At 55.0% G+C, this 24,861-nt stretch overlaps 3 protein-coding genes across 10 annotated transcripts; 2 read left to right on the top strand and 1 right to left on the bottom strand.

Moving 5' to 3' along the window:
* Positions 1-717: 717 nt before the first annotated feature.
* RIPK3 (receptor interacting serine/threonine kinase 3) lies at positions 718-4,628 on the top strand. 5 transcript variants are annotated; one of them, XR_009355596.1, is made up of 11 exons: positions 718-884; positions 1,082-1,222; positions 1,356-1,665; positions 2,080-2,213; positions 2,341-2,387; positions 2,599-2,766; positions 2,907-2,974; positions 3,220-3,400; positions 3,499-3,582; positions 3,714-3,774; positions 4,312-4,387. XR_009355596.1 is itself a non-coding variant. In XM_059181775.1 (11 exons), exons 1-11 carry the CDS (start codon positions 865-867, stop codon positions 4,455-4,457), a joined length of 1,374 nt encoding a protein of 457 aa, XP_059037758.1. In that variant the 5' UTR covers positions 718-864; the 3' UTR covers positions 4,458-4,628. The 5 variants fall into 5 exon arrangements, 4 of the variants coding, with proteins under 4 accessions (XP_059037758.1, XP_059037759.1, XP_059037757.1 ...); XM_059181775.1 differs by having other exon boundaries at positions 3,485-3,582; positions 4,312-4,628; XM_059181776.1 differs by having other exon boundaries at positions 1,561-1,665; positions 3,220-3,582; positions 4,312-4,628.
* Positions 4,629-5,758: 1,130 nt separating this feature from the next.
* On the top strand, positions 5,759-21,123 carry ADCY4 (adenylate cyclase 4). Of its 4 annotated transcripts, none has more exons than XM_059181768.1 (26): positions 5,759-5,879; positions 6,201-6,408; positions 7,748-7,945; positions 8,032-8,193; positions 8,828-8,977; positions 9,630-9,778; positions 9,857-9,968; positions 10,664-10,791; positions 10,927-11,085; positions 11,344-11,476; positions 11,676-11,849; positions 14,305-14,348; positions 14,474-14,560; positions 14,764-14,833; positions 15,177-15,274; positions 15,955-16,039; positions 16,148-16,285; positions 16,907-17,017; positions 17,277-17,461; positions 17,619-17,703; positions 18,156-18,314; positions 19,598-19,744; positions 20,029-20,136; positions 20,229-20,343; positions 20,681-20,805; positions 20,879-21,123. In XM_059181768.1, the coding sequence occupies exons 2-26, from the start codon at positions 6,250-6,252 to the stop codon at positions 21,029-21,031; spliced, it is 3,234 nt and encodes a 1,077-aa protein (XP_059037751.1). In that variant the 5' UTR covers positions 5,759-5,879; positions 6,201-6,249; the 3' UTR covers positions 21,032-21,123. The 4 variants fall into 4 exon arrangements, with proteins under 4 accessions (XP_059037751.1, XP_059037750.1, XP_059037752.1 ...); XM_059181767.1 differs by having other exon boundaries at positions 5,785-5,894; XM_059181770.1 differs by lacking the exons at positions 20,229-20,343; positions 20,681-20,805; positions 20,879-21,123 and having other exon boundaries at positions 5,813-6,408; positions 19,503-19,744.
* A 427-nt stretch (positions 21,124-21,550) lies between these two features.
* On the bottom strand, positions 21,551-24,777 carry LTB4R (leukotriene B4 receptor). Its single transcript, XM_059181778.1, has 2 exons — positions 24,505-24,777; positions 21,551-23,907 (listed from the first exon to the last, which is right to left on the bottom strand). The coding sequence occupies exons 1-2, from the start codon at positions 24,683-24,685 to the stop codon at positions 22,853-22,855; spliced, it is 1,236 nt and encodes a 411-aa protein (XP_059037761.1). The 5' UTR covers positions 24,686-24,777; the 3' UTR covers positions 21,551-22,852.
* Positions 24,778-24,861: the final 84 nt, after the last annotated feature.

Raw genomic sequence — 24,861 nt, 5'->3', positions numbered from 1 at the left:
ATGCCCTAGGAGTCAAGTTACTACCAAGGCCAAGGTCTTGCCTCAGCAAGAACACCTGTCAGGGATCCTTCACAATACTATTCACACCTTCTTTAGCCACATTTAGCCTGCTGGGAGGTAGAGCCCAGAAGCCTGTCTGAAAATAGGAACACGTGATGGTTCTGAGGCAGGCTTAAAGTCAGCTCCACACTGACTTGAGTACGGTACTTAAGCTACTTTAAGTACCTCAGTACTTTTTCCCTCATTCATAAAGAATAAAAGTAGGACCAATCCGCTTCGGGTTAATGCGAGCAGCTGGTAAGCTAATACAGGTACCTAACACATTGGAACTTTACAGAATTGTTAACCGTGATCGTAGGGGCATTTAGGGGATTGCTGAGCGCAAAAGCAACATAAAACCCTCCTCAACACCACTCCCTCCCCACCCCAGGCTGGGTAGGTGGTGGAGCCCAGGAATCCCTCCAGCTGCAGGAGTGGACTGTGGGCTCCTGAAAGATGAGGACTCCTTCTGCCTTCTGTGGCCCTCTAAATGTCCAGGGACAGTTAAGCTGACTGAGATCCGTAGCAGATGCTCAGAAAAGCTCTCGCTTCCGGACTGCCCCCAGTGTCCACCGTGTTGTCAGATGCTCTGGGCTGAGCCAAGGCTTCCCTTCTGTCTCCCTCCCTGATGGGGCGGCACCTAGCTGCACCCGCCCAAGAAGGAAGTGGTTTAGTGACTGGGTAGGAGAGCAACTAGGCAGTCGGAAGTCAGAAGCCCTGCAGTGACATAGAGATTGACCCCTCTGAAGACCCCCTGCCCCTCTCTGCCACCAACCCCGCTCCCAGAAGTCACTCCTTCCCTGTGGACTTGCACTTTCCAGCCCGATGTCTAGCGGCAAGTTATGGTTAGTGGAGGGCGGGGATATATGCACAGTGGGGACCCTGCCCCGTGGGGCGATAGGAGGGGGGGGTGGGGGCAGGAACTAGACTTTAACTGACCACATGGAGTCACGGATGTCAGAACTGAGCAGGTGGAGTCACTGGGGTCACAGAGGTGGGGCCAGTATAGGGAGCAGCTGGAAGACCAGGCCTCCTCTTTCAGGCCCAGCAGTACCCCAGCCTCTCTGGTGTCTGTCGAAGAATTGGAGAACCCAAAGTTCATCGGTGCAGGCAGGTTCGGGGTGGTGTTCCGGGCGCGACACAGGACGTGGGGTTTAGATGTGGCTGTCAAGATCTTGAAGGGGTAAGTGACCTGAGCTGTGGGCCTCCCAGGGTCTGCCCAAGGAGGAGGGGTGAGGCGCTGCATGCATGCATGGGGAGGGGAGGGATTTTCCAGGCATAAGGGGCGGGACTCCAACCCTTTTCCTGGAGTGTAGGAAGGCGATATCCAAGGAGATGAAAGCCATGGCAAGTCTGCGTAACCAGCACATACTGCTCCTGCTGGGGGTCACCCAGGAGCTCCAGTGGGAATCCACCTGTGGGCCAGCTCTGGTGACTCAGTTCATGGAAAATGGTTCCGTGGCAGGGCTGCTGCAGCCCCACTTTCCTCGGCCCTGGCCTTTCCTCTGCCGCCTGCTGCAGGAGTTGGTACTGGGGATGTGTTATCTGCACAGCCAGAACCCCGTGCTCCTACACCGGGACCTCAAGCCCTCCAACGTTCTGCTGGACTCAGACCTGCACGCCAAGGTCAGCCTATCCATATACCAGAACAGCCTCTGGGCACAGAACTTCTCGACTCCATACCCCCAGCATCTCCCTCTGGACACAGGGCTGCTGAGGGTCAAAGCCCAACCAGGAGCTTTAGCCCCTACCCTGCCAGGTGTGAGCAACCCTGATCCATATGGTCAGTTCCACAGGCCCATCCACCATTCCATCCAAAGACCCATGGCTGACCTTGCCTGGGAGACTTAGACCTTGACCTAAATCCCTGAAGAGGGGACCCAGACGTCCAACCCAAGGGTCCCACTGGTCCTACCATTCCCCTAACCCTCAAAACCCCCTTTATAAGGCTGGACCTGTACCTTGTGGTCAGAGAAGGGATTATGGAAGCTGACTGGCCCTGTCCATCCCCAACCTTCTCCCTCTTTCCTCTTTTTACAGCTGGCAGATTTTGGCCTGTCCACATTTCAGAGAGGCTCAAGGTCAGGGGCTGACTCCCCAGAGCCAGCCTACTTGGCCCCTGAACTGTTGTCTGATGTAAACCGAAAGGCCTCCATGGCTAGTGATGTCTACAGGTAAGGTACCCACTCCAAACACACATTCCACATTTCTGTACCACTCTGGGCCCTTCTAGGGGGCCGTGTGTTGGAAAGGAATCTCTGCCAGCAGTTGGGCCAGGCCTCAGCTTTGTGTCTCCTGCAGCTTCGGGATCCTAATGTGGGCAGTGCTAGCTGGAAGAGAAGCTGAAAGTAAGACTCCGGGCAGACACTGGGATCCTTAACTCTGGGTGCCCTCCTCCTGTAACTCTCCAAAACCCTCTTCTTCCAGCTTACCCACTCAGACTGCCTGACTTTCTCCTCACCTCCCCTTGGACTATATTCCTTTCCAGCTTCCACCTTGGAGCAAGTGGCCCCTCCTACCCTGAATGTCTTCTCTTTGCATCCCCCACCCCTACTCTAGCAGTGTCTGGGACATCACTTGAGCAGGAAGCAGGGTGTGAGAGGCAGATTCGGCCCCCGCTGACCAAGCTACCCCAACCCAGCGCTGAGACTCCTGGCTTGGCAGGACTGAAGGAGCTAATGCAACACTGTTGGAGCCAGGAGCCCAAGGACAGGCCCTCCTTCCAAGGTGAACTGGCAGTTCAAGTGAACTTCAAGGTGAACTGCCAGTTAGCTGGCAGCCAGCGTAGGCCTGGATCTGTCAGCAGGGGGCTTCTCCTTGGGAAAGTCTGGCTCATATGCCTGCCACCCACTCTGCCTTGTCTCCAGAATGCCGACCAAACACCGAGGAAGCCTTCAACCTGGTAAACAAGGAGATAGATGCCGCAGTCTCCACAGTGAGTGTCCAATGCCACCGCCCCCCCCCAACCCAGGAGCTGGGCAAGGATGGCGTGACATGGCTCCCTTGGCCACACGATGCCTCCTCACTGGCCACTGTTCTTTGTGCCTTATTCTTTGTCCTCACTCTCCCCACCTCAGCACTGAGTTCCCAGGTAATAGATTATGGACCAAGACACTCCTCTCTTAGGTTTAGGCTGCTTCTCCCACCTCCCTGCCCAGAAAGCTTCTTATGTCCTTACAGGTGAAGCAATTCCTGCATGAAAACCAGGGCAGCAACAGGATGTCCTCTTCGCCTAAGCCAGGCCCAGAAGGGACAGAAACGGAAGGCCCTAGGGGAACCACAGGAAGCCATGACATCATAGCCACGGAGATGCTAAACAAACTAAATCTGAAGGAGTTCCCCAGCTCTGTTCCTAAAAAATGTACAAACCTTCCCAAGGGGATCAGGGCACAGGGAGACAAGGTTCAGCCTGCCAAGATAGCAGGAATGCCTTTCGATTCAACAGCCCCATCTCCCCAGACTCCAGAGACCTCACCTTTAAGAAATTGGGTACCCAGCGCCAAGTTGGCTTGGACCCCAGGTTCCGGACCTGCAGGGAATCAGGTGAGACACTGGCAGGACTAGGGGATGCACTAGGACTCCCATGAATCCTGTTCCCCTTGCCAGGGAAGACTTGGGCCTGAGGGGAATGCAGTCCCAGGACAGGGAACCTAAGAGAGCTGTGTTATTCGCAGGGGGCTGAGAGACGTAGCACCAACTGGTCTCCCAGGGCACCACAGCCCAATCCAATACCAGGTACCTGCTCCTCACTCCTCCTTTCTCCTGCTCAATTCTTCCAGTGTCTTCTTCCTCAAGACCATCTATAGATCAGGGGTACCTTAGGTAGCAGGAGGGAGAAAGGGCTAGTGGCCACCTACCTCAAGCTTCTGATGTCATAAATGAAGAAACTGACACCCGCTGGGACTGGGTCCTGCTGGAGCCACACAGCAAAGTCTGGATTTGCCCTGGGCCTTCCGACTTTCCCCAGAACCAGCTCTGTGAATCCCTAATTTCTGCCATTGCTATGTTGGTCCAGAGAGGCTCCTAGAAGAAAAAACCTAAATATCAGGGTCTCAGGTATTAGTTGCCACTCCTGAGCTTCTGCAAACGCGGTTTCGAAGGGGCAGCACAAAGGTGAATGCCCAAGGCACATTTGACACAGGCACAGGCTGCCCTAGAGACCCAATACTTGCATTTCCCCAGGGTGGACACAAGGTGCCGCTGCCTCTCCACCCCGCTGCTCCTCCTAATTTTGAGTTAACCATCCCACCAACACCACAATTTCTCTTAAAGGTAACCCTGTTACCATACATGACAGCCACGCGGTGCAGGTGGGAGACAACAACTACTTGGTTATACAAGAAGGAACTGCTTTGCCAACGCAAGGCCTGGAGCCCTGGGGCATGGGTCGAGGCTGGCCGCGTGCCCCACACAAGTAGGTTGGAAAGGAGAGCCACAAGAACCAAGAAGCCTGGAGCAGACTGGTGGCAGGGCCAGTATGATGCAACTTCTGAGCTACCTCTTGGATGTGAGGTAATTAGCTGAGACTTTCTTTGAAGGCCAACTGATTTGTGCACATGGAAGTCAATAAACATGATGGTTTTTTTTTTTTTAAGTTTTTATTTATTTATTTGACACAGAGAGAGAGAGAGAGAGCAAGGACAAGTGGGGGGAATGGTAGGCCGGGGAGAAGCAGAGCCCCCTCTGAGCAAGGAGCCTGATGTCGGACTCAATCCTAGGGCTCTGGGATCGTGACCTGAGCTGAAGGCAGCCACTTAACCCACTTAACCGACTAAGCCACCCAGGAGCCCCAAACCTGATGGATTTTTAACCAAAGCGCCACTCTTGGGAGGCTAAGGCTTAGGCCAGGGGCGGGCGGTGGAGACCTGTATGGGAGACCGCAGAACTGATACGGAGGGAGGCAGAGGCCCTGCAGTCTAGCTGAGGCCGGAAGCGGGATGCTCAGGGCTGGGGGTGGGCAGGCGTGGCACACCAGGTCAGGGCCCAGCTGGTGGCAGGAAGGAATCTGGGAGGCCTGGCTCCTGGGGCCACTATAATCTCTGGGCGGAGCACTTCCTCTGGATCGGGTGAGACCTCACCCTAAACCCAAAACCTGGGGATAGCCTCACTGCCACGCTTTTCCTCTGGGCTACAGAGAGGCCACAGTGGGGTTCTGGGGAGGGGGCTCTCCCCGGGCATTGGAAGACAGCGGCACATCTTTGCCTCGCAGTGCTCCCAGCCTCTCAGAGGTCAGCCGGCATATTTATTTCCCTCCACCACAAGCACTCACTACCTACACTCCCAGGCTCCTTGTTTTCCAGGCGGAGTCCTTTGACTCTCAGCTGGGGTCTGGAATGTAAAGCTAAGGTTCCACAGCAGCTGCATCCAGTCAGGAGGGGAGGGGAACAGGCGCACCCCAACCCTCCATTCCAACCTAAATCCTAGCCCCATTCTGCCCAAAATTCTTCCCTACATTCTGGCTAGCCTTCACTCTAGCACTCCATTCTCCCGGTGCCCAAGGGCTCCACCCCCATTTTGACACTTGCTGCTCAGCCTGGCCCAACCCCTCACCTCTCCCAAGGTTGCAGTCGCCTTTCTGGAGGGAGCTGAAAGACGAAGGCTACGACGGAGTTAGGGGAGACAATGAGGGAGGGAGGAGGCCTGGGGAGTCCGCCTCGGCACGGGAAAGGGCCGGGCAGTCCCGTCGGGGAAGTGGGAGGGGGGCCCCCCTCCCGGCGCCGGGCGGGAAGCGCCTGCTGCCCGGGGCTCTGAGCCACTCCACTAGCTTCTCGGCGGTCGATCGGGACTCCACCACCAGCTGTCCTGGGCTCCCTCCTCGGGCCTGGCCCATTCAAGCCGCGGTAGAATCGCGGGCAGTGAGTTTGGGGGGCGGAGGGAGGACCTCGAGGCTCCTTTTCTTCAATCCCAAATCCTGCTTCTCCCGGAGACGAGGCTTTTGCTAGGGCATCTCTGCGGTCTGGGTTTGAGGGGGGAGGAGCGAAAGATGGGGCAGTCTTCTCACAGCCAACTGAGAAAAGGCTGGGAGGCTACAGGAGTGCCTGGCGGATGGGACTGCCGCGAGGCTGGGGAAACGGGGTGGAAGTGGCTTGGACCTAGTGAGAGAGGCACAACTGGGGTCCGGACCGGCCACAGGCAGTAACGCTACACCTGGCCCTCTTCAGCCCCGGGGTCCGCCCTCTACCCCGGCTAGGCACCGGGGCAGGGAGGACCATGGCTCGCCTCTTCAGTCCCCGGCCGCCCCCCAGCGAAGATCTCTTCTACGAGACCTATTACAGCCTGAGCCAGCAGTACCCACTGCTGCTGCTGCTGCTGGTGATCGTGCTCTGCGCGCTCCTGGCGATGCTGGCTGTCGCGTCAGCCAGCGGCAGGGTGAGCGGGGTTGCTTCTGGTGGTGCGGGGCTCCCTCCCCACGGTGGTGGGAGGGTCACCGCCTAGAGGGCGTTTTCTGGGTAGGGACTTAGGGCGGGGTCTTTGCTGGAATCCAGGAGGGAAGGACCGAGCCTTGCTAGGAAATGTAGTGACCCTGGACAAGTCACTGCACCTCTCTGGTCCGTAGTTGCTGGGCCGCTGGGAGAAAGCTGAGCCCTGGGTGCTTTTAATTTTTCTCAGGGTACTGACAGACCTTTTGAGCTTCTGTGATCTACTGGTTCTAGAGTGAATTCAACACCGGGTTTTCCCATTTTCCAGAAGGGAAATTACACTGGGCCCCGTGGGAATCCGTTTCCTGGTTTTCTTTCTCTCAGAGGGGCTGTGGGGCAGCTGTACCCATAGACTCTCAGAAGGCATCCTACATCCCACTCACATTTAGTCCCCAAATAAAGCCATTTCCAGTTTCTTTCTTTTTTCTTTTCTTTTCTTTTTCTCTTTCTTTTTTCTTTCTTTTTCTTTTTTCTTTTTTCTTTTTTCTTTTTTTTTTTTTTTTTTTTTTTTTTTTTTTTTTTTTTTTTTTTTTTTGAGAAAGGGGGTCTTCAATTTCATTTCTGGAAATATCTTCCTCCAAGTTTTCTTTTCACTTTTCGGAGGCAAGTTGGGGAAGCCACTAAACTGACCAGTTCTTGCTGGGCCACCTGGAAGTCCAGAAAGAGGTGGAGACACAGGACAGGGGCAGGAGGTCCACGTCCAGAGGTGGGTGGTGAAAGTGTAGGGCTCACCCACCCCACTCCCCACCTTGCCGGGAGGGAGGTTCCAGGTGCCCCTTGCTGCTAGAGCACTTCTTGGGGCTGGGAGGGGCTGCTCCCAGACCTGTGCCCAGGGCAGGAAATCTCCTTAAGCAAATTGGCCAGATTTGGATACACTCATTCCTAAGTGTTCCATGAGGTAGGATTTTTCACTTGCATGGGGACCCGAGGATAGTATTCTAATTCCGACCTGACAGATAAGAAAACAGGCTCAGAAAGGTCCTGGATTCACAAATGTGCCATAGGGGTAGACTCTGGGTAGATGGCTCAAGCCTCCCCCATCCCGGCTGCCAGTGAGATATTAGGTTGAATCATATGAGACAGCAGGCTCTGTAGATTAAAAACAGATTCTTGGCAACTTCCTATGGTTCAGCCTAATCTGAATGGCCGGCCCAAATGCCCTGTCTCCTTTTCTGTCTTGAGTTAAAGACACTTTCCAGAAGCAGCCTGGGGGGCTCCCTGCTCTTCAGCTTGGAGGAGCTCCCCAACCTCCACACTCCAGTCTTGCCACAAGCACCCCGTCCCCACAGGATCTAGTTTCAGATTCGGGCTTCCTGACCACTGTGCTGTGTGCACTGGGTGGCTTCTCCCTTCTCCTGGGCTTGGCTTCCTGTGAGCAACGACTGCAGCGCTGGACACGTCCCCTGTCGGTCCTCGTGTGGGCAGCGCTACTTGGGCTAGGCCATGGCTTCCTGTTCACTGGGGGCCTGGTGAGCGCCTGGGACCAGGTAAGAGGAGCAACAGGTGGAGCGGGGAGCAGGAGCACACCCAGGCCAAGAGCAGCCAGCAGCTTCCGGTGCCTCTGCTTCCCCAGGTGTCCTTTTTTCTCTTCATCATCTTCACTGTGTATGCCATGTTGCCCTTGGGCATGTGGGATGCCGCAGCTGCAGGCCTTGCCTCATCACTGTCCCACCTGCTGGTCCTTGGGCTGTACCTTGGGCCTCAGCCTGACTCCCGGCCACCGCTGCTGCCACAGGTGAGAATGCGCGTAGCACAGGATGCGCCCAGGGGCCCGGCGGCGCGCAGGACTGGTTCTACTGGCCGCTATTGGTTACTCTGAGCATGCGCTGATCTCTTGCCCGGCTGCGACTCCACGGCAGGGCGCCTCACTAAGCACAGGATACAGACCCATAGCCCCAGACGGTGCCCTCAGGGAGCTGGTACATCACTGCAGCCAGAAGCTGCAGACACTAGAAGACGCCTCTGGGCCCACGGGGAAGGGACTTCACCAGGGAACCAGAGTTGTGGGGACAGATTTGAATGACAGAACCTTCATAGAGAATGTAAAAATTGGAGCTTGAGTGGTTTTGGGCTCGGGGGCCGCGGAGGGGCTTAGATGGTGGGGTGGTATTCCAGGCAGAGGAAACGTGAGTGCAAGGGTTTCTAGACCTAGGAGGCCTCTTTGGTGCACAACTGAGTCTAGAGCAGGGATACTGGGGCCGGGAAAGCGCCCCCTACGGGCACGGCAGTGTGGCACCGATTGCCTGGAAATACTTAGGTCTCTAACTGTGGAGTCCTACTCAATCCTCTCGGAGAAACTCCAGCTGCATGCGTCACCGCTGCCCCACCACCTGCGGCCAGCACCCTCTAAGGCTGATCCTCTCCCGCAGCTGGCAGCAAACGCCGTGCTGTTCTTGTGCGGGAACGTGGCTGGAGCCTATCACAAGGCACTGATGGAGCGTGCGCTGCGCGCCACGTTCCGGGAGGCCCTTCGGTCCCTGCATTCGCGCCGGAGGCTGGACACTGAGAAGAAGCACCAGGTATGCTGGGCCTGGGAGGCTAGGCGGGACCAGGGTTTGAGAAAGGAGTTGTTTATATCACACAAGGGGGCTCCTTTGCAAGGCGAATGACTTTGGGCAAGCTACTTGCCCTTTTCTCTCCTCCTTTGTAAAACGTGGCTACCACCCACCTTGGGGAGTTAAGTCTCAAAAACCCTGAAGCTTGTAAAAGCAGCTTTTCTTTTTAACATTACTCCTTTTTTTTTTTTTTTTAAGATTTTATTTATTTGACAGAGAGAGAAAGATCACAAGTAGGCAGAGAGCAGGCAGGGGACAGGGAAGCAGGTTCCCTTCTGAGCAGAAAGCTGGATGCCGGGTCTCGTTCCCAGGACCCTCAGAACATGACCTGAGCCGAAGGCAGAGGCTTAACCCACTGAGCCATCCAGGCACCCTGTAAAAGCACTTTTATGATACTAAATGAAGAACTTTAATTCTGGCATTGGTGCTGGGAGTTCAGTCCCTAAAGGTGTATAGTGCAGGATGGGTGCTGAAGCCCAGCTCTATGTGATGGGGAGGACCTGGGGGAGTACTCTGGGGCACACTAGTGGGGCTGGGGAAGTGGGTGAGCTCCTAGATTGTTGGGAGGCTGGCTTTAGGTTGCAAGAAGCTGGTTGTTCATAGTGATCTCCTCTAGGAACACCTACTCTTATCCATCCTTCCTGCCTACTTGGCCCGAGAGATGAAGGCAGAGATCATGGCACGGCTTCAAGCTGGACAGGGGTCACGGCCAGAGAGCACCAACAACTTCCACAGCCTCTATGTCAAGAGGCACCAGGGAGTCAGGTATGAGAGAGGATGGCCAGAGGGGAAGGGGGGATGGGCCGAGATCTTGGCCCCACTGACACCTTCTGCCCTCCCCAGCGTGCTGTATGCTGACATCGTGGGCTTCACACGGCTGGCCAGTGAATGCTCCCCTAAGGAGTTGGTGCTCATGCTCAACGAGCTCTTTGGCAAGTTCGACCAGATTGCCAAGGTCAGAGGGGACCTTCCTCCCTACCCAGGGACCTTCAAATGCCCACCTTGGAGAACCCTTTACAAGGGAAACTCCTGCCACCTATGATCCCAGTCCCATTTCAGAGCCCATGTATTCTAATGGAAGATATCCCAATGGAACTAGGAAATCCTTTCAAACAACCCCAGGTATGGAGCTGCTCACCACACACCTCAAACCTGGAGAGACTTCTCAACAATGCCCCACAAATGCCCCAATGACAACACCCCTAAACATGCTCAAGTCCTCAGTGTAGGGGATCTCTGGACACTACAACCAAATCTAGAGAGGTTTTCAGATGTTTTAATCTTAGATTTTCCAAGGGAAGTCTCTGCCTCATGCAACATCAGTCCAGGCCAATACTGCCTCCTGTTCAGACCCCAGGGATGCCCCCCAACAAACCTAATCTTGGGTCTCCCCCAGAAAACTGCAGTTTTGAGGCCACACTCATATGCTCAAATTTGAATACACCCTACACGTGCCAAAGCTGGGGGACAGCCACCAACCTCAGCCAGCCCCATATCAAGTTAAGGGAATCCCTAGATCTGACCCAGAGACTTCCAACCTCAGAATTTGTTCAGGAATACCATTTGCTCCCACTTGTCCCAGCCCCCTCGTGCCTCCTCTGACCTCTAACCAGGTGCCCCCCCCTCCCTCTGCACACACACACACTCCAGGAGCATGAATGCATGCGGATCAAGATTCTGGGAGACTGTTACTACTGTGTCTCTGGGCTCCCACTTTCTCTGCCTGACCATGCCATCAACTGCGTGCGCATGGGGCTGGACATGTGCCGGGCCATCAGGTCAGCTCAGGTGGGCGGGCAGGAGGGCTACCCAAGGATGGATGTGGGGGAGGAGCAGGCAGGGTACTGGAGGACCTCTTGGAGAGAGGGAGGTGTATGGCAGCGTTCAGACTGTCCCCTGAATACCCTGCTCAGGAAACTCCGCGCAGCCACTGGCGTGGACATCAACATGCGTGTGGGCGTGCATTCGGGCAGCGTGCTCTGCGGAGTCATCGGGCTGCAGAAGTGGCAGTATGACGTCTGGTCCCATGATGTCACACTGGCCAACCACATGGAGGCGGGTGGCGTGCCAGGGTGAGATGTGGGGCTGTAGGAGGCCACGGGAAGTAGCCACCCGGGCCTCACACGTGCTGCCACCCTATTCATAGTTCCCTAAAATGAGCACAATCCTACCTGGGGCTCAGGGAGATCCTGATGTGCAGGGAGGAGTGCTGGGAGACACCTCTGGGAGCACAGGGCCTTGTTTAAAGTCAGACCTCCAGGAAGGACCCTGGGAAAAAATGAGAGGTTTGCAGGCCCTCCCTCCTGACTCTCACTGACCCCTCTTTCCAGACGAGTGCATATTACAGGGGCTACCCTGGCCTTGCTAGCAGGGGCCTACGCTGTGGAGGATGTATCCATGGAACACCGGGACCCATACCTTCGGGAGCTAGGGGAGCCCACCTACCTCGTCATCGATCCCCGGGTAAAGGCCCAGTCTGGACCCCATGGGCTGGCCCGTACTAACCACCCACAGCTGACAGGCCTGATCTCTTCTATGCCAAACATTGAATTCCTGGATTCCAGTGTGTGCATCAGGGGGGTGGAGAGCCAACCTTCTAAGGGGTGTGGGGAAAATGTAGAATGCATTTGTGATCTTGACTCTCAGCTCTCATATGCCCCAGGCTGAGGAGGAGGATGAGAAGGGCACTGCAGGAGGGCTGCTGTCCTCTCTTGAGGGCCCCAAGATGCGTCCATCACTGCTAATGACGCGCTACCTGGAGTCCTGGGGCGCAGCCAAGCCTTTTGCTCACCTGAGCCACCTAGAGAGCCCTGTGTCCACCTCTACCCCTCTCCCAGTAAGTGCACCTCCATCTGAGCCCGAGTACTTAATAACCCCACCCTCACCGCCCCTCCCGACTTCCCTGTCCTCACCACCAGTGAGTCACTTGATGACATCCCAAGGCCCTGAACTGTCTGGTTGCCCCAGTCCCTGGTTCAGGCCTTTCCTTGCCCTTCCTTCCAAAGAAAGGGCAAAGATCACTGCCCTCTGAGCTCACCTGAGATACAAAATCCTATAGACACTATCTATGTCCATTGTTCCCCAGCCTCCACTCGGGAACCCCCTTCCATCAGTACCACAGAGGTATAGCCCACACTCATCCTGGGTCTGAAGCCAGGGCTTACAGCCATTCCCACTGGGAAATGTCTCTGTCCAACTCCATTCCTGAGATTAGACCCTCTCTTTTTATCCCCACTAGGACTAGGAAGGTGGGGGCAAATCGGTTCTTGTCCCACTCTCCAGCATTGGTGTGAGGATAAAATGAGGTGACAGTGAAAATCTCACATGGCCTTGAAGGAAGTCATCCTGAGCAGGCAGGGGTCAGGAAGAGAGGGAAGAGAGGACACCAGAGCACGGTAGATTCCTGGTTGATCCTGTGCTTGTCATCAGGATCAACTCATCAGTGACCCTCAGCTCATCGGTGACCCACTAGCTGATGCAGGAAGCTTTATCTCCCCAACTAGCTGGCTCTCAGGGTTGGTGCTTGGTAACAAGTGCCAGAACCCTCTCTTGCAGGGACTGAGGCCGTGTCCCCAAAGGCTTGCCCCAGGAGTAGTTTCCTCAGCCTGCTCTCCTCCACTTCACCTCTTCCCCAAACTTTCCCAGCCACCTTTCTGCAGATCTTCTGCTCAGAATCTTCTCTACTGGGTAGACCCAGATGGGTATGTGGGATGACTTCAGAGTACACTTTCTGTGTTCTATCTCTCCACCCCACCCACCCAGCAGGAAAGCCGGCCAGAGATCAGTGAGCACTGTAGAGTGGGGCAGGGGCGAGGGGATCCTTGGCAGCAGTGGTTCAGGAGAATACCTAATACTGAGCCTTAACATAGAGTAGGGGAAGGGCCAGAAGGGCTTAGTGGGCAGGAGGGAGAGGAAGAAAGAATCCAAGACCCTTCTGACCCCTGTAGGATGAAGCCCCCCAGGGGGAGATAGAGTAGAGGGCGGGCTTTGATGGGAGCCCAGGGACTGTGAGACAGTGTTGGGTGCAATACCTGTGGTGAGATGCCCCCAGGAACCCACGCCACATCTCCCCAAGACCCCACTAGTGTGTGCAGGCTAGGAAGTGTCAGGGTAGAGAGTTAGGAACCCCTAATTCAAGGGTATCTCCCAAGTCAGGGCTTCACCAGCCCAGAAGTTCACTTCCCACCCCCTGAAGTGCCACGCCCTCAGTCAGATGTTAGAAAACCTGAGAATCACATCAGCTTACCCCTACAATGGGGACCTCTGGGGTGTTGGCGCATGGTTGATACTAGTATATACCATCCATCCATCCATCCAACCATCTATCCATCCATCCATCCTTCCATTCTTCCACAGTCTTAAACCACTTACCATATGGCAGGCGCTAAGCTAGTTCTTGAGAAGACAGAAATGAATAAAACGTTTTCCCTGCCTTTGAATAACATATAGGCATTGAGCAAGGTAGAGAGGCAAGTGGGTAGTTGGAAAAAGTTAGGCTCAGACCGAGATGCATAGACGGGCTCCTACCTAGAACATCCCTTTTAATCTCCCTTCTCCTCCCCTCTCCCTCTCCTATATGCCAAGTTTGGGTCTGTGGGGACTATGTGATGTGGCCCCCTGTGACCCTGCTGCCTTCACTTAAGCCAGGGGAGCAGGAAAGAATAGTCCCCAGACACCTGGCCCTGTGCAGCGGCCGCTGTGCTTCACTCTCTTTCTTGGGGCTTTACTTGTCTGCTTGCTTTTGATTCTTTGCACACAGCATGCCTTCCTTTTACTGCAGAAAAAAATGACTGTGACCAGGTTTGGTTTTTTCCTTCCTCCTTCCCTTCCTTCTAGGTTTTTTGTTTTCTGCTCCCACCACGCCCCAGCTCAGCCTGACCACAAGGGAGTCAGAATGTTTGGCATTGTCCCTCAATTTAAACCAACAAGGATCTTTGGGCATGCTGAGGGGATAGGCAAGTCTCCGCCTTTGGGATTTGGTTAGTCCCTAGGAAAGATGACCACTCCTCAAACTTACAGGGTTGTCTCATTAAGTGGTAGAAACTGGGGAAATAAGAGCATAAGAACCCTGGGTGTCTGAAGAGTCCGGAAGAACCTTTAAGGAATCAATGTGGTTTGACCCTTCCCTTAAGGGCAGGTGGGATTTGATGGAAAGAGGAAGTCATCAGAAGCAGGGGAAACACAACAGATGCTCAAGGCCAAGGACGTGATACGGAATGCCTCACCCTAGAGAGGCTTCAGGGATGCTCAGCATTGCCTCGTCTCCCCCCTTCCCTGTGTTCTCCCAACAGGAGAAGGCCCTTGCCTCCTTCAGCCCCCAGTGGAGCCTGGACCGGTGAGGAGGCCCCAGCATCTCTGTCTGAGTGACCTGCCTCCATCCTCCCTAGGGGGGCTGCTCCTGCTTTGCCCACATGCTGTGGAAGGTCTCCTGTGGTGACAGACTGGGCTCTCACTGTGCAGGAGCCGTACCCCCCGAGGACTAGATGAAGACCTGGATACTGGGGATGCCAAGTTCTTCCAAGTCATCGAACAGCTCAACTCTCAGAAGTATGGAGAACAGAAGGCAGCTGGGAGGGGTGTGGGGCTGGGCCCCCAGGTAGCAAACGGGTGTGTTCCCCTGATGACCCAGCAGGAAGGGAGCAGCTTCTCTGCTCCAGCCCAGGAAAACACACATCTGGCCACCACGGCCCCCCACCTGCCTTGCCCTGCCCTTTCCTCTCTGGGGCTCACTGCCCCCCACCTCCCGCCAGACAATGGAAGCAGTCAAAGGACTTCAGCCCACTGACACTGTACTTCAGAGAGAAGGAGTTGGAGAAAGAGGTAGGTGTGGGGGGTGGCAGGGGAGAATTTTCTAGCCTTAGTTCCAAGGCCTTTGTGGCCTTGGAGAGCTGGCAAGCCCCATGGTCATACCTCACCCCTCAGCTCTGCTCAGTTTGTGATTCTAGGTTGAGGGACTTGTGCCTCTCTCCAAATGGAGGTAACCCTATAGATTGGATTACTAGGTGGGGATGGGAGGGAGGAGGCCGGCTCCTGGGAGAGCCGTAGCAACTACCTGAGACTGAATGGGAGGCTGGGATACCTGCTCCTTGCCTGCAGTGGACACTGCCAAGGTTACCCGCAGCCCTGGTTGCTCCTGCCGCCACACTGACCCCTGTCCTTCCAGTATCGACTCTCTGCCCTCCCCGCCTTCAAATACTATGCAGCCTGCACCTTCCTGGTCTTCCTCTCCAATTTCATCATCCAGATGCTGGTGACCAACAGGTGAGAGCCCCAGGCAAGGGTGGCCCTGAGTCTCAGACACGGACCACCAGGCTCCTGCTGATCCTTGACCCACACTTTCTTCCTTTACCCACTTCCCCTTGGCTTCAGACGCTGAGCCACAGAGGAAGTATGTGTTCTGGGGAAGCAGTGATAATCACAGCCTTCATTTTTACTACCACACATCCTGTGGACTGTCTACGGAATCTGAGCACTTTCACATGCCTATCTCTGGGTCCTGATCACTTTTCCATGAAACAGGTTCTGTTTCATTGAGAAGCCCAAATCTCATAGCAGATGAGCCTAGGAAGCAGGTCCTCATTTTTACCCCATGGCTGGGAGGGTCTGCAAGGACTCGTCCAAAACGCAGCCAGGTGGAAGAGCTTTGGCCTGAAGGCTCAGAGACTGGCTTAATGCAGCCTCAGCCCCTCGTGAGCCCCCTGCTGCCTTCCAGTACTGTTCCTGCCCCCACCCCACCACCGCCCTACACTCCCTCGGCTTTCCTGGCTTTCCTGGATCGTTGGCATGCAATGCCTTTTATCAGCACAGACCCCAGTGGGGGCCAGTTCAGATCCTCAGGACTGTTCCTCCCCACATCTCCCAACCAGGGTGCACAGCACCCTCCCAGCACACAGAGCATCTTCTGACCCTTCAAGGCCTCACTCACTCTTGTCTCCCTTTAGGCCCCCAGCTCTGGCCATCACCTATAGCATCACCTTCCTTCTCTTCCTCCTCCTCCTCTTCGTCTGCTTCTCAGAGCACCTGACGGTGAGGTGGGCTTGGGGGGTGGAAGTGGTGAGCTGGGCCCTTACCATGACCTGGCCTGAGGTGGGGTACCCCAGCCACATGGCTAAGGTTCTTGTGCTCCTTCCACAGAAGTGTGTCTTGAAAGGCCCCAAGATGCTACACTGGCTTCCCACACTGTCTGGCTTGGTGGCCACACGGCCCGGACTGCGAGTTGCCCTGGGCACTGCCACCATCCTCCTCGTTTTTGTCATGGCTATTACCAGTCTGGTGAGGGCAAGAGGGGGCCCCAGGCAGCCCCATCAGGGCCTTTTGAACCCATAAGAGGCTGAGTGGGGACCCCTGGATTTGGGAGAGCAGCTGCACTGAGGCCAGGGGATTCTGGCAATGTTGGATGCAGTATAAAGAAAAAAATTAATCTGCTACCTGTATAATTGTTCATAACTCTCTGGTGGACCTCCTTCCCATCTTTTCTGTGTAGGCAGATATTCGTTGTTTAGCTCACTCACTGTGATATTTATTGTAGCCGAGTCTGGCGGATTTTTCAGAACATACAGTCACTCCTAGAATTCTATCCCTGAAAGACACCTTAGGAATCATGCCCTAGCCAAGTCACAGAAGAGGAAGCTGAGGCCCAGAGAGGTTAAGTGGCTGGCAAGAGATCACACAGTGGCTCCACTGGCAGACTAGCACTCAGGGCACCCTCTCCTCCCATCCCGGACTGTCCAGCAAGGACCCCAGCGCTAAGGCTCCCTCACCAGCCAGAAATGGCAGGATCTACCCCTTTGGAGGAGTCTGGCCCTCATCCCTAGGTCAGCTGAAACCCAGCACAAGCCACCACTGGGCCCCAGGAGCTGCCTGCCCACCTCAGCTCTTCACCTCCTTCTGCAGTTCTTCTTACCGGCAGCATCAAACTGCCCTTCCCGGGCTCCCAATGTGTCCTCCGTGGCTTTCAACCTCTCCTGGGAGCTCCCTGGGTCCCTGCCTCTCATCAGCGTCCCGGTGAGTGTTCCTCACAGCCCTGAATCACTTTATCCAGAGCCTGCCTTTGCCCGTCTGCTACCCCTTTAGTTAAAAAACATTCCATCCTGTGAATTGGGATGGATATAAAACACACATGTGTGTGTTTGTGTGTATGACACTCCTTGTCCCCAGATAGGACCTGGGCCCTGGGAGGGGTGGGACAGGAGCCCTGTGATATTCTCCCACCCCGGCATGTGGCATATGCCCCGCCCCTTGACAGCCCCACCCCACCCCACAGTACTCTATGCACTGTTGCGTGCTGGGGTTCCTGTCCTGCTCCCTCTTTCTGCACATGAGCTTTGAGCTGAAGTTGCTGCTGCTCCTGCTGTGGCTGGGAGCCTCCTGCTCCCTCTTCCTGCACTCCCATGCCTGGCTGTCTGACTGCCTTATCGCCCGCCTCTATCCAGATCCCTTGGACTCCAGGTGCGCATCGCCATGGGACAGAGGTGCCCAGAGCTGTCCTCGCCTCACTGAGCTGAAAGGGGGAGGGTGGCTAAGGGTTACATGGGCACTGGGGGTAGGGAGGAGGCCATCGGGAAGGGGCAGGGCAAGGGGCAACCCTGATCCATGGCCTCCTCAGGCCAGGGGTGCTGAAGGAGCCCAAACTCATGGGAGCTATCTCCTTCTTCATCTTCTTCTTCACCCTCCTTGTCCTGGCTCGGCAGGTAAGTCACCCAGCTCAACCCACCAGAGCTTCCCTTTAAAGGGGGAAGCGGGGTCCCCATATTTGTGACTTGGTCTCTCTCACCCTTTCCCTCAATCTTAACATCTTCAGGGTTGAGCCCAAATAGTGTGTCCACCGGAAGCTTCTAAGTGAACCTTCCTGCTCCCTTTCTTTCTCCTTCACTCCCCAAGGGAGGTGCCCTCAAATTCTCCCTCCCTCGCCCCTCCCACCCCAAGTCCAGGAAAACCACCCATGAGAAAAAATCTGCCAAGTCTGTCTGGTTTGAATCTAGTTCCAAGGTAGCCTCCCCAGGGTAGTTGGCCCTTAGGCCTTCTCTCTAGACTGGGGAGTGGTATGGTTTGAGGCATCATGGAGTGGGTGGGGGGTGAACACTCAGGAGCTGAGGCTCCCCCTGCACTGGGTCTCCACTTGGGCCCCTGGTGACCTTGCCAGAATGAGTATTACTGCCGCCTGGACTTTCTGTGGAAGAAGAAGCTGCGGCAGGAGCAGGAGGAGACAGAGACAATGGAGAACCTGACTCGGCTCCTGCTGGAGAATGTGCTCCCCGCACACGTGGCCCCCCAGTTCATCGGCCAGAACCGGCGCAATGAGGTGACTCCCACCCCTGACTCCTGAGCCCCAGATGCCACAGGGACTAATTTTGGATGAATATCTTGGCCCTCAGCCCATCATCTCTGGACTCCTCCATATTGGGTTGGGTGGCCGCCCAGTCCCTGTCCCTATCAGGTAGATGCCTCCGTTTTCATAAGCTCTTAGGCTTAGTCTGCTGAGCACATAACTTCTGCATTCCAAGTACTTACTTAGAAGGGTGCTTCTCCAACTCATGGCCACTCCATACCTTCCAGAAGCTTCTTCGAGTGTTGATGGGAGATGTATGGAGAACATACACCCAGCCCTCTGGACCTGCACTATCCAGGATGGTAGCCAGTAGCCATGTGGGGCCATTTACATTTAAATTAATTAAAATGGAACATTCAGGGTCTCAGTCTCACTGGACACATTTCAAGTGTCTAAGAGCTGCTTATGGCCAGTGGCAACCATATCAGACATCGCATACTCAGAACTTTCCAACCACAGGATTTTCCATTGGTAGATGTTAATCTTCATCCTCAAATGCTCTCTGGTCAGACCATCAGAGAAGGTCACCCACATATTAGTGCCATTTTGTCTGTACTGCCTGAACTTATCCCTGTCTGCTATGGAGATACTGTTGGCCTGTCTTGAGGAATGTTAAAAGAAGCAGGTCAGGGTCTATTCACAGCTTTATGTCCCCACCAGTTGCTCTCTGCACTCAAGGTTGGCAGTAGATCTACTTCCGCTGGTTTCTACTCTTATTTATACTGGGACTCTTGTAATTCTTCCTGTTTCTGTCTTCACATGGGCTGCTAGAAAGCCCAGAGCCAGAACCTAGGACTGACAAGGACTTTGTGTCACCCCTTTTATGAACCAACTTCAAATAGGATTCCATCTTTCCTGTCTTACTTTTATTTTTCCTTTGTCACATTTCCCCTATTATTTTATCTTCCATATTGAAGCTATCTTTGTAAACTGAGTTAACTGGCTTAACACCCATTAGCAGTAAGATAGGACAGAAAGACAGTTCCCACTAATATGATCCCAGTTCTTGAAGAGACGCCTCTCACATTGCTATGAGGTGACCCTGGCTCCAAACCCCTATCTCTCCTGGAATCATAATGAGACCCAATCTTTGACTACCGAGTCACACATCCAGGTGACCTGGCCCTACCCTCTCCCTCCTTTCCAATCCTTCTTGAATAGAGGAGTAAGAGTATGGACACAGGGAAGGTGGCCCATGCAGACCCACGGGGGAAAGAACGTGGCTTGCTCCCTCATCCCAGCCTCCCACCCTCCAGGACCTCTACCACCAATCCTACGAGTGTGTCTGTGTCCTGTTCGCCTCCGTTCCAGACTTTAAGGAATTTTACTCTGAATCCAACATCAACCACGAGGGTCTAGAGTGTCTGCGGCTGCTCAATGAGATCATTGCAGATTTTGATGAGGTGACAGCTCCAAGGGTCCCCCAGGCCCTTTGTCCTGGATGCTAGAATTTCCCACCAGTCCCTCCTGCTCACTTGCTCTCCGGCCAGGGGCCCATGCTCCTCCTCTCCCTGGCTCTGCCGCTCCTCCTCTGATCCCCAGCTCTCCAGCAACTCTTCCCATGATTCAGTCTCCCTCCTGCCACACTCCCTAACCCCACAACCTGGTCCCTTGTCTCTAAAGGCCTGGGGCTGGGCTTCTGAGATGGAAGGGAGGGAGTAAGAAAGACAACCTCCTTTCTGTACAGCTGCTCTCAAAGCCCAAGTTTAGTGGGGTGGAGAAGATCAAAACCATCGGCAGCACCTACATGGCAGCCACAGGCTTAAATGCCACCTCTGGACAGGACACACAGCAGGTACAACCTCCCTTCCTCGCCTACCAGCCCCCCTCTGGGCTTGCACTGCTGGGCCCTCACTGCCCCATCCTGGTGGACCGGCCCATTGCTAGGATGCTGAGCGAAGCTGCAGCCACCTGGGCACCATGGTGGAGTTTGCAGTGGCCCTTGGATCGAAGCTGGATGTCATCAATAAGCACTCATTCAACAACTTCCGCCTGCGTGTGGGTGAGGGCCCTCTCTTGCTGGGCCAGTCTGGAACTTCCTCTTCACCTTCTTAGGCTCTTCCTCCCCCAAGTCGTTTGTTAGCTACTCTCCAGCTCCTCCCTGGACCCCCTCCAGCCTCATCCCTGGAGGCAGAGCATGAAGCTGCTGGGCCAGGATCTCTGGGGCTCAGCTACCCCTTCCCTAAGCCACACCCCTCCAGACCCATTCTCCTTTCTTTCTTTCTTCTAAGATCTCCAGGTCCTTCACCATAAGTTCTGGAGCTTCCTCCTCCTCTCTCCCTCCTCAAATCTTCCCCCCACCACCTCCCAGGGCCCCTCTTTACCATACCTCTTGTCAGGGTTGAACCATGGACCTGTAGTTGCTGGAGTGATTGGGGCCCAGAAGCCTCAGTATGACATCTGGGGCAACACGGTGAACGTTGCGAGCCGAATGGAGAGTACAGGAGTCCTGGGCAAGATCCAAGTGAGGAGGCACGGGGTTGGGGAAGGGGATAGGGCCACCCCCATACTCCAGGCTCACACCCTTTCAATCACAGGTGACTGAAGAGACAGCCCGGGTGTTGCAGTCCTTAGGCTATACCTGCTACAGCCGGGGCATCATCAAGGTCAAAGGCAAAGGGCAGCTCTGCACCTACTTCCTGAACACAGATTTGACACGAACTGGCCCTCCCTCAGCCACCTTAGCCTAAGACCCCCACCCATCCTCTCTATTCTAAAATCTTCAATAAAAAGACTCCGGGGGCACCTGGCTGGCTCAGGGGGTTGAGTGCCCGACTCTTGATCTCGGCTCAGGTCTATCTCAAGGTGGTGAGACTGAGCCCCACATTGGGCTCAGCACTGAGTATGGATCCTGTTTAAGATTCTCTCTCCCTCTCCCTCTGCCCCTTCTTTCTCTCCTCTATCTATTAAAAAGCAGCAGCAGCAGCAGCAGCAGCAGCAGCAGCTCCTGGTATAGCTACAGAACACCTCCTTGCCTCTCAGCAGGATGCTGCTTCCCAAGCTAAACTGAGTGTCCATACACAAGTATGATCATGAGTGTATTAGAAAGGAGTAATTCTTCGCAAGCTCAGGAAGAGGACTGCCTCAGCCTCCCAGCCTGATTCCAGAATTTTGTACACCTCGGAAGCATAAAGAATTTTAGCCACATGGTTCAAAATAAGGATTTGACTATTCCTGTTTCCCATCCACAAATATTGGCTAGGAAAATATCATTTGACCTTTATTCATTCAATAAACACTAAATAAGCATCTATTCTGTGCTTCCAAGGCAGCATGGGCACTAGAGGCCTGGGAAATGATCTGTTGGGTCCCTCCCTGTTGTCAAATTGACCCATGCTTTCCAGCCAAGACCTGTAGACAGTTTGGGGCTTCTCTTGTTCTCAGGTCCCTCAGATACCCTCTTGCTTCCTTCAGCAGGTGCTGATTTAGATGGGTCCTGGAGCATCCCTGGTTCATTGCTCCTTGCTCATATTTGGAGTCTGTGAGCAATATCTTGACACCCTAGGTTTGTTACACGTGGATTCTTGGTTTTTCTCCTAGTTGCTTGCTCTTTACAGGAGAGATTACGAAAGTACACTGCTGCCACTTCTTCTACCATCTTCCTAAAATGCAGTTGGACCAGAACCAGTCTCAGGCTCTCTAAAACAACAGTCATCCCTCAGAAAGAAAGACTTAACTCTTTCACTTACAGGAATCTTAATTTCCTAAGAATGACCAGGGTTACAGAGGGCATCAGAGTGTATTTTGGGTACTGGCAGAAAGCTGATGTGCAGAATTCCACGGACTGAGATCTGATGAGTTTGTTTTCAAGTGAAACCTCTTTGGAAAATGGAGGAAAGTCCCTTAGAACATTGCACACTGAAAGGACAAAGATGAGTAGCAGGAAGTTGGAGTCATGGTAACAGTGATACCCATCACAAGCTTCAGGGGAGAAGTCCCACAGCAGTGCTAAGTGTACTTAGAACATCCGCTGATTCAAGGAGTCTGGAGTGATAGGCCCTCATGGGTGGTCTTCCTTGGTCAGCTCCTTCAGGGGTCTGTAGCCCTGTCTTGTTCTAAGTATGATCTGCAGCGCTTCAGAATGTGGGAGGAGAGGGGATTCTGGTTTCTGTACCTTTGTGTCCCTTTCCAAACTGAAAATCATGGGAAACTAAAGGATGTGCCTCTTACCTGTTGAGAAGGACCCCCTCCGCTAAGAGTGCCAGGAGCATCCCTCTTGCCCCTAATGCACGTGCCCCACACAGGGCTGACCCAACGTGATACCAGTTTTAATCGCAAAGCTGCTCCAGGCTATCACTTTGCCCTTACCTGCCCTGCCCCGCCCCTCCCCTCCCTCCTCTTCCGCTCCACCCCACTCCTGTTCTACTCCTACTCCTCCTCCTCCTCCTCCTCCACGAGGTAAACTGGGTCAGGCCAATGTGGGGAACATTCTGCCACGAGGACCGCCAGCGTCCTTCTACCAGCAGTAGCACCACCACCACCAGCAACCCCCAGGGCTAGTTCAGTTCGTTTCACTGGAGAGCGTCGATGGAGTCGGCGAGGCTCCCGGAGGGGCCAGCCTCGGAAGGCGCGGGGGCGCCCCTCACCGTCTGGCCGAGGGTGCCCCCGCGGCGGGTGCTGGACGCCTCGGAGCCGGTGCCCTCCAACAGCTTGGCGACGAAGCCCACGCCGGCCGAGCGCAGAAGGCCGCCACCGGCGCACGCGTACAGCACGGGGTTCACGCTACTGCTCAGGAAAGCCAGCGCGATGAACACGTGGCGCGCCAGTAACAGCGGGTCTCCCATGGGCCCAGCGCCCCTGCCGGCCAGCACCCTGCCCGCGTCGACTAGGTTCACCAGGTGGTAGGGCAGCCAGAAGGCGGCGAAGGCCAGGATGATGAGCACCACCAGGCGGCCAGTGCGGCGGCTGCGGCGGAAGCGCCGGGCCTGCAGCCGGCGCCTGATGTCCGAGTAGCTGGCCACCACCACCAGGAAGGGCAGCAGGAAGCCGGTGAGGGCCTCAAAGAGCAGATGGAATGCTTTGGCTCGCTTGCTGGAGTACGTTAGGAGGCAGCCAGTCTGGTTGTCCTGTCTCAAGTCCACGTTGCGGTACATGATGACAGGTATGGCCAGCAGAAAGGACATCACCCAGATGCTTGCTAGCACCCACCAGGCAACAGCCTTGGTACGAAACTTTTGGGATACGAAGGGGAGGGCGACTGCCAGCGAGCGGTCCAGACTCATAGCCGTGATCAGCAGGACACTGGCATACATGCTGACTCCACAGGTATAGTGAAACAGGCGGCAGCCAAACAGTCCAAAACCCCAGGCGCCCTGGGCCACAGAGTAGAGGAAAAAGGGGGCGGTAAGCAATACAGCCAAGTCTGCCAAGGCCAGGTTCAGCACCAACAAGGCAGTGACAGAGCGCTTCCGCATCTTTACCAGGATGCTCCACACCACAAAGCTGTTGCCGGGAAGCCCCACAGCCAGCGCCACTGACAGTAGGATGATAGTCAACGGAACGATGAACATGACCCCTAATGAAGAGGTACTGCCCAAGATGTAGGGTCTGTGGCCACTGCAAGGACCTGGAGGGTGAGGGTGAACACAGGCATGAGGGTAGGGGACCAACGTTTCCTGACGCCTAGCCTGAGTACTCTAGTCCATCTCCAAGATCAGCATTGGCAGATGCACCTCTGCGATATATTGCCTTCAGCACTTCATCAGTGGACCTGTCTTCAGGGGACCTGGCAGAGCACAAAGACTGGTTTTCTAACTGGATCATGGGGCCCCTTCCTGCCCACAGACCCAATTGCAAAATATGGAACAACAGCAGCGGCAGTACTTTCATACCCTTTCTGCCTCCTTCCTTTCCGAGACCCAGAACCACATGGGGGAGGGGGACCTTCCTTACCAAAGCTGCACCCCTCAAAAGCCTAATTTCTCTGTCACGTGCCAGGCCCTCTCAGTCCCACTGACTTCCTCCAGTCACTGACCAGCTCTCTCCGGAGCTGCCCAGGGCCCACCAGGAAGAACAACGATGGGGAGGAGTCTGAGGCTACAAGACAAGAACAAGTCCTCCCCCGTCCTTTTAACCACTGCTCAGGCCTTCTTTGGAAATTCCTTTGCACCTTCTCTCACGGTTGTATCCTGCCTCATACCTCCCCTACTCCTAGGATACTTACTTCCAGGCTTTGCCGGGTACCGGTGGGAAGCTGGTGCCAATCTGAAGACCAGGGCAGAGTGGTGTAGTCTATTCCCAGACCTGCCCCTGTTCCAGGGTCCCCAGCCCCAGGTCTGGTTGCTGTCGTCTAAGTCCGCCAGAGAGGAAGTACCAAGAAGCAGAGGAGGGGGAAGACACATCATGCTGAGGGTGGGGCTGAAAGTCCTAGCCCTCCCTTCACTCTGGGGTGAGGGAGAATAGTCTTTGTGTTCCAGAAGAGCCTAGCAGGGAGGAAGACTCCTCAGGGGTGGGACCAGATGAGAAGAGCCCAGGAAGGTGCAGTGAGAGGAAAGGAGTGAGGGGAGTGAGTAGGCTGGGG

This window comes from Mustela lutreola, chromosome 7 (genome assembly GCF_030435805.1).
Source record: "Mustela lutreola isolate mMusLut2 chromosome 7, mMusLut2.pri, whole genome shotgun sequence".
In the NCBI taxonomy this organism is placed as follows: Eukaryota; Metazoa; Chordata; class Mammalia; order Carnivora; family Mustelidae; genus Mustela; species Mustela lutreola.
Note: the sequence above shows the minus strand (reverse complement) of the source record. Positions and strands in the feature narration are given on the sequence as shown.

Coding starts and splice junctions, on each gene's coding strand:
- LTB4R (XM_059181778.1), bottom strand. CDS start 24,685: ATGATGTGTCTTCCCCCTCCTCTGCTTCTTGGTACTTCCTCTCTGGCG. Junction 23,908..24,504: donor GTACCCGGCAAAGCCTGGAA/GTAAGTATCCTA, acceptor CTCACCCTCCAG/GTCCTTGCAGTGGCCACAGA.
- ADCY4 (XM_059181768.1), top strand. CDS start 6,250: ATGGCTCGCCTCTTCAGTCCCCGGCCGCCCCCCAGCGAAGATCTCTTC. Junction 17,462..17,618: donor CCAGATCCCTTGGACTCCAG/GTGCGCATCGCC, acceptor TGGCCTCCTCAG/GCCAGGGGTGCTGAAGGAGC. Junction 20,806..20,878: donor GAGTCCTGGGCAAGATCCAA/GTGAGGAGGCAC, acceptor TTTCAATCACAG/GTGACTGAAGAGACAGCCCG.
- RIPK3 (XM_059181773.1), top strand. CDS start 865: ATGTCTAGCGGCAAGTTATG. Junction 1,666..2,079: donor ACTCAGACCTGCACGCCAAG/GTCAGCCTATCC, acceptor CTCTTTTTACAG/CTGGCAGATTTTGGCCTGTC. Junction 2,975..3,219: donor TAGATGCCGCAGTCTCCACA/GTGAGTGTCCAA, acceptor ATGTCCTTACAG/GTGAAGCAATTCCTGCATGA.